Below are 13,089 nucleotides of genomic sequence, written 5' to 3' on the forward strand. Positions count from 1 at the left end.
TACAAAGCAAGCATTTGACAAGGACTGGATAAAACCAGACTTGTTCATTTTATGCTCTGTCCACGACCGTTCCCCACTCTCCCAACATGTCTTTGAGACTAGGATGAGACATAGTATGTAAATTCTACTGGTGGATAAAGTCTCCTGGAGAAACATAGCCATCCACAGATGCTACATTTAGATTAGTGTGGAAGCTAGACAACACACATGATCAAAGCACAAGGATGCAAAGGAGGAGGAATGATGGGGGGAGGAAGTAGAGTATGAGGAAAGAAGAAAAAACACATTACTACCACTTGGACTTGAAGTGATTACTGTTCTTTGCACTCAGAACAATTGGTCCCACCAGTGTGGCTGTCACATGTAGAGCTTGGCACTGCTATGCCACAGATGTTCCCCCTTCTCCAGCCAAAACCCACCAATCAAACCTAAACTAGTGGCCAAGAGACCCCCCCCCCCAATCCCGCGCGCCCCCGCCTACCCTTATCCCCTGGATGAGAATGAACCTCCAACATTTACACTCCAGTGAAAGCTCAGCCCAGTTCGAGGAAAACAAAGATGGACAGAACTTGCTGTTTCCTGGGAATCCAGTTTTCAACACATACAATCATCCTCTGTAGTCATGTTTGGAAAAGACTTGATCTGCACATCTGCAGCTAAAATGAAAGTGACAGCGCACAAGATCTGGCAAAGGCTCCCTTTCCATTCAGAATCGCAGCTTTTGGTTTTGCTGCTGTGCTTGTTCAATGATGCCCCAGAGCAGTGAAAACATATTAATGGAGACAATTAACCCTGGAAAGAACACAGTAGCATACAAAAACAGCTGCATGGCCTGTGCAGTGATACAGAGAGGGTTCTTCCAGTTTATCTTGAAATATTGATGCTTGGAGTCAGAGGAAGTGCTCCTGCAGTGAGAGCAGAGTTCATAGTTTCCGCCAAACCACTGTACCTATCAGCGAGTGGAGAGTCTGAGGCTCCCCACAGCGAGAGGAAAAATACTCTCTCTGAAATAGATACCAGCAGTATCACCAAGCCCATCTTCCCCAAAGTGTTCACAGCAGTGCAATAGTAGGATTCAAAAATGAAAACAAACTGCCACTGAGAAACTGTGTGTTGTGGGTGAAATCAGATAACTGTTTTTATGTACTTTTTAAAAACCCTTGTGTGTTTGGAGATTAAACAAGTGAACATGTGCACTACCATAACACAGCTTGAGGAGACAAACACTATCAGTATTGTTTACCTTTTCCAAACATGAATGGCAAAAGTACATCCTAAGGGCTACAGCTAATATTTCAGTATTGATTAATCTGCTGATTATTTTTTATTAATAATTAGGATTTTGAATGCTGAATTAACATAGAAATTGGCCATTACATGTCCCTCCAAAGGCCATTTGTTTCGTTCAACAAACAAACCACAGACACTGAGTTTACAATGATGGAAGACAAACAAAAAAAAAAAACAAAGCAAATCTTTGTATTTCAGAGGCTTTTGTTTTTGGCATTTGCTCAATAAATGATAAAAAGGATTATTTGATTACAATCAAGTAATTTTGCATCTCTCAGCTAATGTTAATTAGTCCTCTAATTGTTTCAGCACTAAATAAATAAACTAATTGTAAAAACTGAAATCAAAACAAATATTAAATCATGGCGGAGTTATGAGTCAGTCTTGTCAAGACTCAGTGCCTATTTACCTACTTTTTCTATGCTAATGTCAAACAATACAGAAGTAAAAGAGACATTTGATTGAATTTTACAAATTGTGTCAAAATTAATGTAATGCTGTGAAATGGTTTGCATAGTTTATGAAGAGTTTGCTTAAAATATTGTTGAAAAATCATATTATGGCAATTTCACAACAAGATGGTAATTTAAAAATTACCACTGTAATGATTTCCGATTTAACTTTCAACCCATGATTCAATCAGGCTGACAGATTCCAATTTCTTCCACATTATCTTTGTGGCCAGCAGTAATTTATCATTTGAGTAACAAAATCAATTTGTTCCCCTGTCCGCTGCACTAGCTGGGAGTATTCAGACAGACATGTCACATCTCCCAGAAAACAACAACACAATGGAAGAGGCTTCATTTATATCCCTTCTCCATGTCCACATTGCCTTTCGAGATGCCAAATTTCAGCATGTGCACGCTTTCAATTAAAGCAAACAGCTGGATTGGGTTACAATATTTCCTTAATTATTTTAATGGCTTGGATATTGGACAATGGGGAGCAGGGGGAGAAGATAGTGAGTTAATTGTTCTGATCTCCCCTGATGATCATCTTTGTGTGTGGGGAGGAGAATAGACGGCCGGCTGAATGGGCTCACTGCTAGTCTAATTGGCAGGACATAAATGGTATTTATTATGTGGGCTTTCCAAACCCTGATTGTCTGCAGCACAAAGCTGCTTCTATTAGCAGGGTGCTGGCTCTTATTGGTTGGTTTGAAATGACCCAGCGCTTAACCATTTATTAGATGAACTGGAGGCCTCCTTGTATGCCATGGATCTATCTAATTGGCATGTTTACCCATGTGCTACTTCCTCGGCCACTTATACTGAGACATGTTTGTTTAAATTTTTGTTTAGTGGGGTTAATACATTTAACTCCCAGTTGAGGAGAAAAGCAATTTGCCATGTCCGCATTTGAGTTTAAGTGCAAGCCCCTTGCCTTGTCCCAGAGGTTTTTCTGCTGTACATTTCAAGAGGTGGACCTCAGCACAGAGCCCAGGAACAAAATGGACCATCAGTTAGCAGAAGAGATCAAAGGGAGAGCCCTGTAGCCCGGGGTTATGCAAGTATGTCTGTTTAATTCTGCCAAAGATTGGTCCTGCAGTAAACGGTGGTGAGAGAAGAACAAAAGGACTTGCTAGGAGTCAGCAGTGGTGGAGGGAGGAAGAAGGGTGATAATGGGGGAGGGAGGGTGTCTCCGCTCTTTGACCCCAGTCAGTAAACTGAGTCACACCACAGTCCTGATAATAGGACTGAACAGATTAGTCACAGCAGCCAAACAGGAAGACTCTGATGCATTCTGGCCATGATTGGGAGAAAATGGAAGGAAGGAAACCCTGAGTGATAGCAACAGCAAACCAAATGACATATGATCAAAGTATAAGTTTAAAATATCAACTCACCTCAACAACTAAAAGACCTGTTTTAGTTTAGTGGTGGTTCTTTGGGGTAAGACATGAAAAGTCATCAGAGTTTGCAGGATTTTTCCCACCTACAGACTATTTAACATTGAATTTAAAAGAGGAAATCTCCAAAACTTGAGTTACAGAACTGTTTGTTAGGCTAAAAATCACAGGTGGTTTAAGGTGTAAACTTGAGTCCGATATGACATTTACTCAGTGATATAATTTTCAACACAGTGCTCTGCTCATTCTTTTTATCAGTTGCTGTTCATAATGCATTTCAGATGCCCCAATTTCAACAAAGCACCCACCTGTAATCTCTGTGTCTATGTTTTTCATGCAGGGACGTTATTATTATTGTCACCCCCAGTCCCTTTTGTGCTAAGCTTCCTTGTAGGCAGTGCATGAGGTCAACATTTAATATCAGCACTGTACATAAGCTATGTCTGTATACCAGCTGAACTGAAAGAGGTGATCCTGATAGATAAACTTTACATAATACACACAACTTTTTTTTTTTTTTTTGCTGTTTTAACTGAGTTATTCGCTTGTTTTGGGAATTTTTAACTGGAGCTGGATGAGATGTATTTTGAAAAAATAAAATGTCAGTGTACTCAGTAATAAAAAAATCTACAGCAATTAGATTAATGGAACAGAGGAACATTTCCCTCTGAAATATGTGAATGTTCAACCTATATTACAACTAATAGGTTGTCTAAATTGGCCTTATGTGTCAAGCCTTCACATAATATAACATTAGCAACCTGGTATATTGGACAACTGACCCAGCTGTGTCTCTCACCTGTTTGATACACTGCAGACGGTCATTGGTCTGCTGTATGTGTCTGTCCATCGATGGAATCGAGTTCATGTTGATTGTCCCTCTTTGGCCTCTACCTGCCAGCCATTAAACTGGAGCGTTCTGCAACAGAGGAACAGACACATGTTAAAGTTTGCTTCTTTCAGAGAAGCTGCCAATCCCATCACCACCAGGATATTGCAGTTTAGTGTGTCTATATATGTGTGGGTGTGGGCGTGTGGACGTGTGTGTGAGCTGTGAGCTGAGCAGGGAGATATTGATTTTTCAGGTGACAAGCACCTCAGAGAGCCCAAAGGATGACATTCCTCTCAGCTCCTGTGACACCCTTAACAAGCCCTGGTGGTTGCCCTGAACACTGCCACACACCTTTGGAGAAGACACACTGGGCGACTTAAGAGAGGATGTCGAACAATGTTTAAAACACCTCAGGGTGAAAATGAACACAGGTGGAAAGACACGCACACATATATTGTGTAGAGCCCGGCAGAGTGTCAGCATTACCTCAAAGAACTGCATGAAATCCTTCCATTCTGGCCTGTGAGAACATTAACTTGGCATGTGGTTCTCTGTTTACATTACTTAGTCATTATGTAATCTTTGGTTAACAATTATCTTTACCCTAGGCCCAGACATGCTCTACATTTCATTTCTTCCCCCTCCTCCACCACTCTCAAACTACATGAGTTCCTCTAACAAAACCCCTTACAGCGCACTATTGATTCTGAAGCAGCAGCTTATGGAAAATCTCTTTCTCTTTTTTTTTTTCAGAGGAATAATTTTTCACAAAAGTCAAACAATGGGGCTGTGATTTGACATGCTACATAACATTATCACAAGTTAAAAAGTATTACAAGCCACATTAAAGGTTATCAATTTTGCCTATGGAGATCTAATTTAATGTTGTGTAGAGTGTCAAATAAATATCACACTCGGGGTGGCAGCTATAACTCACAGGGACCGTGCAGCTTCATGTAGAGGGTTAAGTGTATTAACAACCACATATATGGGTGGAGGTGGAAAGCGTACCCCTCCATCTTCAGTCATTTTCTCTCCACCACACTCCTCCCTTTATCTCCTCCTTTCTAAATCTTTGCTTCTCGCTACTGCAGGGGCATCTCTTCCTGTGGTGCAACATCTCTCATCCATACACTTGCCCCATCACTCAGACCCCTCCCATCCCCACGCCATCTTTCTCCATTACCATCACACAGTGAGAGATTTCACTGCATGGTATACCAGTGAGATGAAGGAGAGACAGGAAAATAGAGAGAGAGCAAGAGAGAGAGAGAGAGAGAGAGAGAGAGAGAGACAAGGCAGTATGCTGCACCACACTGATAATGCTCACTTAGGGGTCTCTAGCTGGATTTAACGGCAGGGCTAGTAATCTACTCCACTAGACACTGAAAGAGCTTTTATGCTACCTATTGGAGCTGCTCATGCCTGTACTTAAAAGGAGAGAAGGGCACACTAGCACATTCCCCTTCATAAATTAGAAAGTGCATAAAGAGAGACATCGAAGGAGATTTTGCTGTCTCTGTGCAGATAAGAAGTATTTGTGTTTGTTGATGTTTCTTAAGTGAGAAACAGACTCTGAGACCTCAGGGAGGTCTGGACTCACCTTAGTGTAGATGCAATTATAAAGTTTTATACATATTCATTTTTATAAATTCCATATGGTGATAATTACGAGTAAAAAAAAACTGTCTAAAAAATAAAAAATATATATGAAGAACACATTAAATAAATAATTTTAAAAAGAATCAATCACTACTATGCTAGCATAGAAATAGAAACTGTGAGAGTGTTGTTTTTAGTATTTTCAGTGGAGACATACTTAATGTCCCATAAGAGAAAAGACATCACCCATGCACTGACTTCCTGTGTGTCCTTCTGGTGTTTGCTGCTTTAACACTCCCCTCAGACCCCTCTCTGTGCCAGCTAATACTGCTGCTGGTCCTGGTGTGGGCGGGCCTGGGCCATTGTGCCCCTCAGCTACCAGCAGGTGTCTCCCTGGCCCTTCAAAGGCCTGGCTAGTGGCACAAAGAAGGCGGAGTGGTGTTTCTTTAAGCCTTTACAAGCTCTACAAATCCTCAGCTGCTGCTTCCTAACAGGGGCCCACTCAGCCCAGCACTGCCTGTCTGACCTTGTGGTTATTGATGAGCGAGTCGACCTGCTCTCGCGGTCTCTCTTCCCTCCTGCTCTTCCCATCCCTCTCACTGCCTCTTTTTTCTCCTGATGTCATCTCTTCTACCTCCAACAGTGAGTTAAAACAAGACTAAAAAAAGAGGCTGAATTGCCATTCACTGCTTTTATTCTGTTAAACATACACCACCACCACCAACAATACTCCTGACCTCCCTGGACTGTAAATGCTTGTCCGTGGGTGTCCACATATTTACATTTGCTTCCCAAGATAATATTAAAAAAGTATGAGATGACAGCATTGGGGAGTAATTTAATTTACAGATATTCACTTGTTCTAATTAAACACTAGTGCTTTGTTATATCTTTAATGACTAGCAAGAGCCAAATTAAAGATTAAACCCGTGATGCTGTGGAGATATGAAAACAGATGCAATTATGAGCCTGCCCCTATTTACTTGCTCTTTTCTATCTTACAGATGTTATCATTTATTATTTTCCCTGCACCATTACCTTATGTGAACTTATTTGCCTTGATTCAGCTAGTTACCCAGAAACCCTGCTGCACGCTTTTTTAGTACGTGTGGGGAAATCAGTTCTGATACACACGTTACTTGAGCTTAATTTACCGCAAATTGCACGAAAGACATTACACAACAAGTTGAGAGCTGTGGATTCCTGTACAACAAAAGGCACACGGGAGGGGTGGGTGAAGGTGGGAGGGGAGGAGGGCGACCAACTTTCCCTCCCTATTCAAGGGGAAGCTAAAATATATGTATTGAGTGGGAGCTATAATAAAACAAAACGGGTGAGGAGATGCAGGCTGGGAACAAATATGAAAGGCATTGGAGTATGGCGGCAAGGCGATGGAGCACCACCGGAGGATTGGATGAAATTATCTCTTTATAATCAGGGGGCTTCTGCATGGCTGCTCCCTCCATTGCCCAGTGACAGATGAGGCCTACCTCTTCAAATGGGCTTTTCACAGCGCTATCAGCCCACCTCTAGGGTACAACAATGTTTTTCTTTCCCCTTGTATCACCACTTTAAAAGCTTTGTTTTCATACGGCACCCCGCAGAGGACGCGATTGTCTCCTGTCAGGAAGGGTCCATATTTGTCTCATTACGTGATCATGTTACATAAGTGTACCTTGAAAAGGGCTGCAGATTTAATTTGATGACGTGGTTGGGGCAATTAGATAGTGACACTAAATAATGTTGTATGAAGACATTGAATACCACCATTAAGTTAGAGGGATTGCTTTTTGAATGCTCACAATCACACAGTTTGGAATCTACAGTAAACATTTGAAGTAAACCATCAAAGAGAGTTTCTAGCCTGTTAATGTAACATAGACAAGCTGCCACCTCTGCTCTGCAGGATAAAAACAGTCTAGGGGGGAGAAGAGTAGGCAATGATTAGCTTTATCCCACCATCACAGCAGAACAAATGGATCACGAACCCTAACTGCTTTACACAGTCTCTCAGCTGAGCTGTCAAGGCGCAGGGAAGTGGTAAACAGATTTAATTTATTCATATAAATGTTTTGTGAACCAAAACAGTCAGGCTATGGGCACAGTGTTGTTTAAGTATATTTCCAGTTTTCAACTTGGTTGTTATTTTTGTAGTTTTTTTAGTCAGTGCTCACGATAGCATGTGCACATGTGCCCACCAAAGTAATTGAAAAGATCTGGCAACATGACAATGTGACAGTCGTGACAATGAACATGACAATGCCAAAATAAATGTAACAATCAAAAACGGAATATGTTTTTTTGCACAAAGTTCAATTGCCTGCTTAGAAATTCTAAAATGACATCTCTTCTTGCTTTATAGAAAAACACAGAATATATGAATATACAACATGGGCACTAGAGGTTTCAAATTCCTATATTACACTTATGTAAGTTGCATTGTTGTCCATATGTTGATCTCAGATTTATGCTGAGAACAAAGAGTCTTTCCCCCTTAGTAAATAATGGTGGAAAAAGGCTTCTGGTGCCAAACTTGGTGGAGGTCAAACATCCAGGTGGAGAAAGAGTAAGCATATTTTAAGTGGAAGGAGACCTTAAATAAACCAAACATATGCTTTAAGGGGCATGCATAAGCAGAGTTTGAATGAAGGCATATTTCCTGCTTCAAGGGGGACTCAGCCAAAGTATCCACGGATGTAGACTGCCAGGGTGTTGAGGGTGGAGAAGCAGAAAGACAGCAAGCTGCGCTGGCCGCCATCCCGGCCTCTCACACACAGACACACACACACACACAAAGATCTTCTCACCTTCACTTGACTGCTGGACCAGCATCATGATACCATAACAACACCCTCAGTCACTCCTAATGTGCTTTACAACAACACTACAGGCAGGGTGTTACACCTCCGCAGAGCTGTGTGAAACACTCCCCTAAACCAACACACGCGTAGAAACACACACACATCTCACTAATCGACAGCTCAAAGTACTGCTGACACTATTAAAACAGAACAAGGTTGTCTGAGTGGAGAAATCAGCATCCCTCTTGCACCTCGTGGGGACACGTCAAGACGCGCTCCTCAAGGTGATTGTGTCCCCGCATGTTGTCTATTGTAGGTGAATTAGGCAATAAAGGACTAATCTGCGCCATCATTGACTAGGGCTCAGGCTGTTTGCAGCACTTGCTTAAGGGTTATAAAGATGACGGAGGAGGAGAAAGGAGGGGGATGAGGGGGAGGCAGCATCTTTTCACCCTCATGATTTTAATGAGCTTTGATTCTAAGCTATATCTTGTTTTCTTCCGACTGTCAGCCGAGGCCGGTGTGTGAAAGCTCCCCTTTAATTATCTCAGCATTGTAGAGACGCCGTTTTCCTTCACTGAGGGAGGGGTGTTTAGTTTGGAGAGGGCAGTTTTAGGACTCCAGGTGTCTGCCTGGTTCTTTGCCTGGTAAGTGGCCAGGCAGGCAGCGAGGACAAAGCTGTGTTTGTTCGACGGAGGAAAAAGCAGAGTGGATGGAAATGTGTACGAATCGGCACTGCTTCCATTGTTGCTTTACAGAATGTGCCATAATCCCCAGCAGGCTCCATCCAGAGTTGGCATGGAGGATAATATGAGCTGCCTCCTGCCTGTCCCACCTCCCTGCTCTACCTCCCCTCCCCTCAGCCCCTCTCCATCACCTCCTCCTCCCTTCCCCCATTTTTCTGCTGCACACATGGACACACAGCTACTCAAGTGCACACACACACACACACACACACACCCTCACACCTCCCCACATGGCTCCTTAACAGGCTTGGGAATGGATTTCTTTTATTTAATGTGGTTTGGTCTGCAGCTCTAGAGGCAACCATGAGCAAGGGCGGCCTCACAGTTGTGCCACTCACTTACACACATACACACACTCTCAATCCAAGCAGCCCTGCTGTGTTGGTCGCTGTTCAGTGATCTCTCGCTCTTCCCCTCTGTCTTTCTCCATCTCGCATTCTCCCTCTAACTCACTCCTCTCTCACGCAGACCCACATTCACTCCCTCCCTTCCCTTCCCGCCCTCTCACTTTTTTTTTCATGACAGCTCACATAACCAAGCCTCCTGGATTCCTGTGGGAGCCCCATGTTCAGAACACAGAGATTGTTCAGCCATCAGGCACATCTGCAGCATGATTAGAAAAGCAAAGGGAGCATGGTGGTAGGGGCAGAAGGGTGGGGTAGTTGAAGCCCCCACCACTGCTGCTGCTGCTACAGTCCCCCCAGCAGCAGAAGCTGAAGAAAACAGAGGGTCAGGGATCATGGAAGGGCCTAAGCAATATCTCCTCTCTAACCAAGTGTAACGTTTTACCAAGTCTCAGAGGCTGATCTCCAGCTGCGATAAAAAAAAAAGACTGATGGGGGCCAGTTGCTCTTTGCCACCAAGTCCCCACCCACCCACCGACCCCACAGCTCACCTGGTTTCTGGAACAAGCAGAGGTAGAGAACATGGTTCTGGCTACATGCACACATGAGGAGCATCACAGTAGTTACTCCGTCTGCTGTTTGCCTTCCTCCAAACAGCCACCCTTTTAATTCCCTTACACTAATAGGAGGGGAGGAGGGGTGGAGGGTCAATTCCCCTGGGGAACAAGAGGCAGCGCACATGAGCCACATGACTGCGTGTCGCCTCCAAACAACCAACGCAGAGCTAACAGCTAGCCAGCTAACCTCACTCCCTCTGCGGCGCTCTATCAGCCCTGCTGCTCACTACCAAGCTCTCTCCTCCACAATCATCCAGGAATTTTGGAAGCACACAATGATGATGAAACCTGTGAGCCAGAGTGTAAACCTGCAGCTATTGTTGCAATAAGAGGTGAATTCACACTCCATATTTCACAAAGAGACATCACTACTACCCTCAGCACCCCCCTTGAAACACTTTGTCTTAAAAATTTCCATTGATTATGAGTACAGAGGAAAAGTCAGAGAGATTTAATTTCCATTTTGGTGAGTGATATTGTTACTCTGTAGGTGCCGACACCGCTTCAGACAACTTGTGAGTGAGTGTCCCCCCAAATCCCCCTCCCTTTCTCTTCTGTCTTTTTTTCTTGCCAGTCTTCTGGTTTATTATGCATTCAGCTCATGTGTCCCTCCTGTGAGTGGCTGTTCATTTTCCACATACCATGCTTAATCCGGCCAGCTAAAACTTTGAAATAGCAGGAGCCACAGATGCAGCCGCTACCCAGAAGGAGCCATTATGAGGTCTGTGAGAGAGAGACTGATAGCGCTGGGGGGAGGAGTGACAGGCGAGCTGCAAGATACATGGGAAGGAATTCAAAGAAGGCTGAGAGCAAAACACAAGGGTGTGCGTGCCTGTGTGTCCGATGCCTTGCAAGTGTGCAGGATGTGAGGGGTAGTGGTGATAAGTTGCAGTATGGGGCAGCTGTGTGTGTTTGTTGGATTGTGTGTGTGTGTTTGATGGAGTTATTGGTGTGGATAGGGGGATGGAGATCCTTCTTGTCTCCATTGTATCAATGACCTTTGGCCTTTTGTGACTTTGAGTGAATGGGAGGGAAAAGATGCAGAGAGTGAGAGCGAGAGCTTTTAAATAGTGCATGAGCTCAACCTGCCCAGGCACTGATGGACAGCAGCAACACAAGCTTTCTCTGTTTTACTCAAGAAGCTGTGAAGACATACCATCAACCTGCCAGACCTCACTAACATCTTCATTTTAAAATTTCATAAGCACAGTTTCTGAATCTTGGCTGCAACTAATGAGTATTGTCACTGTCTGTCTGTTATAGTTTTCATCAATCCTTTAGTTCTCTGGTCTGTTTATTGAGGAAAATCTGTGAAAAGAGCCTCAAGTTCCCAAAAACAAAAAGGTAATAATTCTTAAAAATTAATACAATTTCTTGTTTTGTCTGATAAACATTTCAAAATCCAAATCCAATTCCCAATGATGACAGCAGCAAATCCTCACATTTGAGTTGGAACTTGTGAATGTTGTGAAATGCTTGTGAAATGACTTTCAGAGCCATTCATTAATCTGTTAGTGTGTTTATTTGTTTTACTTAATCAGGGTTATATATTTCATGATGTTGTTTATGTTTTTAAATATATTTAGAGCATATTTATTTCCATAATGGGACAGTGAGGGGTGTTACATGATTCTTTTGATGTAGTTTGTATTCTTTATGGCTGACCACTCTGTTCATAGCCTGATTTACTATAAATCTGTATGATAACTGTGTAACTATAACCTAATATGTATTCTATGCCATTTAGTCAAGATACAACTATCTTTGAGAGGCATCATCCTTTTTAAAATAAAGACACTAAAGCCAGATTATACAGCTCTGAAATAGGAATCAACACGGTCTCTTCGTAAAATCTAAAGTTGAATTCATACGTAAAAAGACACCATTGCTACTACAGTCATACTTGTTGTAATAGGGGCAGACCTTGTTGTGGATAAAACTTTACTTTGATTAAGCTGCGTAATGGATATTATAATGTCAGCTGCTCCTATTTCTACTGTATATTTCTGAATTTTTCACTGTGACCTTTTGTGAGTAATGGTTACATTGTTTCAATTAAAAAAACATTATCAGAACAGTTAAGTCAGTTTTTCCCTATACTGCATTAAACCTGGCTACTATCACCACAGCAAGAATTCAGAATTTAAACTCTTTTCATCAGCTTTCTCATGTTTTTGTGCCCAAGACCTGCATCCTCTGAAATGTATCATCTCCTGCACAGACGTATATTAGGGTCATCTAACTGGCATGGCACATGAAGATCTTTTTTTTCTTTTCTTTTTTATATCAGTAGATTGTTTGATAACCTTAGTGAGCAGACTGATCCTGTGTTAACAGCTTGCTAGTATCTGTAGCCATAGGTCCCTCCAGGGAGAAGCCTCTCATTCCACAAATGTGCTCAATTAAAAAGAGCGTGCTCAGAGAGGGGCAGCGAGGGGCCATTCCCTGTGCCTGTTTGATCTGGATTTCCTAATTGGTCAGTGACAACACATTACCAGACAGGCGGACGCTTGATCCACAGAGAGGAGGCTTTTGACTGCAGCAGTTTGGCCGCTCTTTCCCCCTCTCCCCCCTCTGTCCTTCCACCACCACCTTCCTACACGCCCCCTCCATGACCAGACAGAGTGTGTCTGTGTCCGAGTGTGTCTGTATGGAAAGGAGGGGTGGGGGTCTGCTGTGTGGGAGAGGGGCTGATTTAGAGGTTAGGCAGAACAGGCTGCCGTAAATCACAACCACAAAACTCCCTTATGGGGCCATGGGGGGGACACACGCACACTCAGGCATGTGATGAATCCCATGCAACAGACAGACCTCCACCTCCCGTCCTCTGCTTCTGCTCTGGTCCACACTGCACCACTTGCACCGCTCTAATTTACCAAAGATTGCAGGCTGCCATGTCTTGATGCCTTTGTGTAAATGAATCGGGAAGCTTTATCTCAAGTGTCTGTTAAGAATGCCAATATTTCTGAGGAGCAATAGGAGATTCTCCAGGGGCGTAGACCTCA

General features: G+C 43.1%; 1 protein-coding gene across 4 annotated transcripts in view; it reads right to left on the reverse strand.

Annotated features, from left to right (window-relative positions):
- Positions 1-13,089, reverse strand: part of LOC113135550 (zinc finger MIZ domain-containing protein 1-like) — a 97,214-nt gene that overhangs the window by 28,490 nt on the left and 55,635 nt on the right. For all 4 annotated transcript variants that reach the window (XR_003296182.1, XR_004463339.1, XM_026315662.1 and 1 more), the window contains exon 3: positions 3,942-4,061. Coding sequence is in view for 2 of the 4 variants with exons in the window: in XM_026315662.1 (XP_026171447.1) it covers positions 3,942-4,010 (69 nt within the window). In the remaining 2 variants the exon portion in view is untranslated. The remainder of the gene's footprint in view (positions 1-3,941; positions 4,062-13,089) is intronic.

Source organism: Mastacembelus armatus, chromosome 19 (genome assembly GCF_900324485.2).
Source record: "Mastacembelus armatus chromosome 19, fMasArm1.2, whole genome shotgun sequence".
In the NCBI taxonomy this organism is placed as follows: Eukaryota; Metazoa; Chordata; class Actinopteri; order Synbranchiformes; family Mastacembelidae; genus Mastacembelus; species Mastacembelus armatus.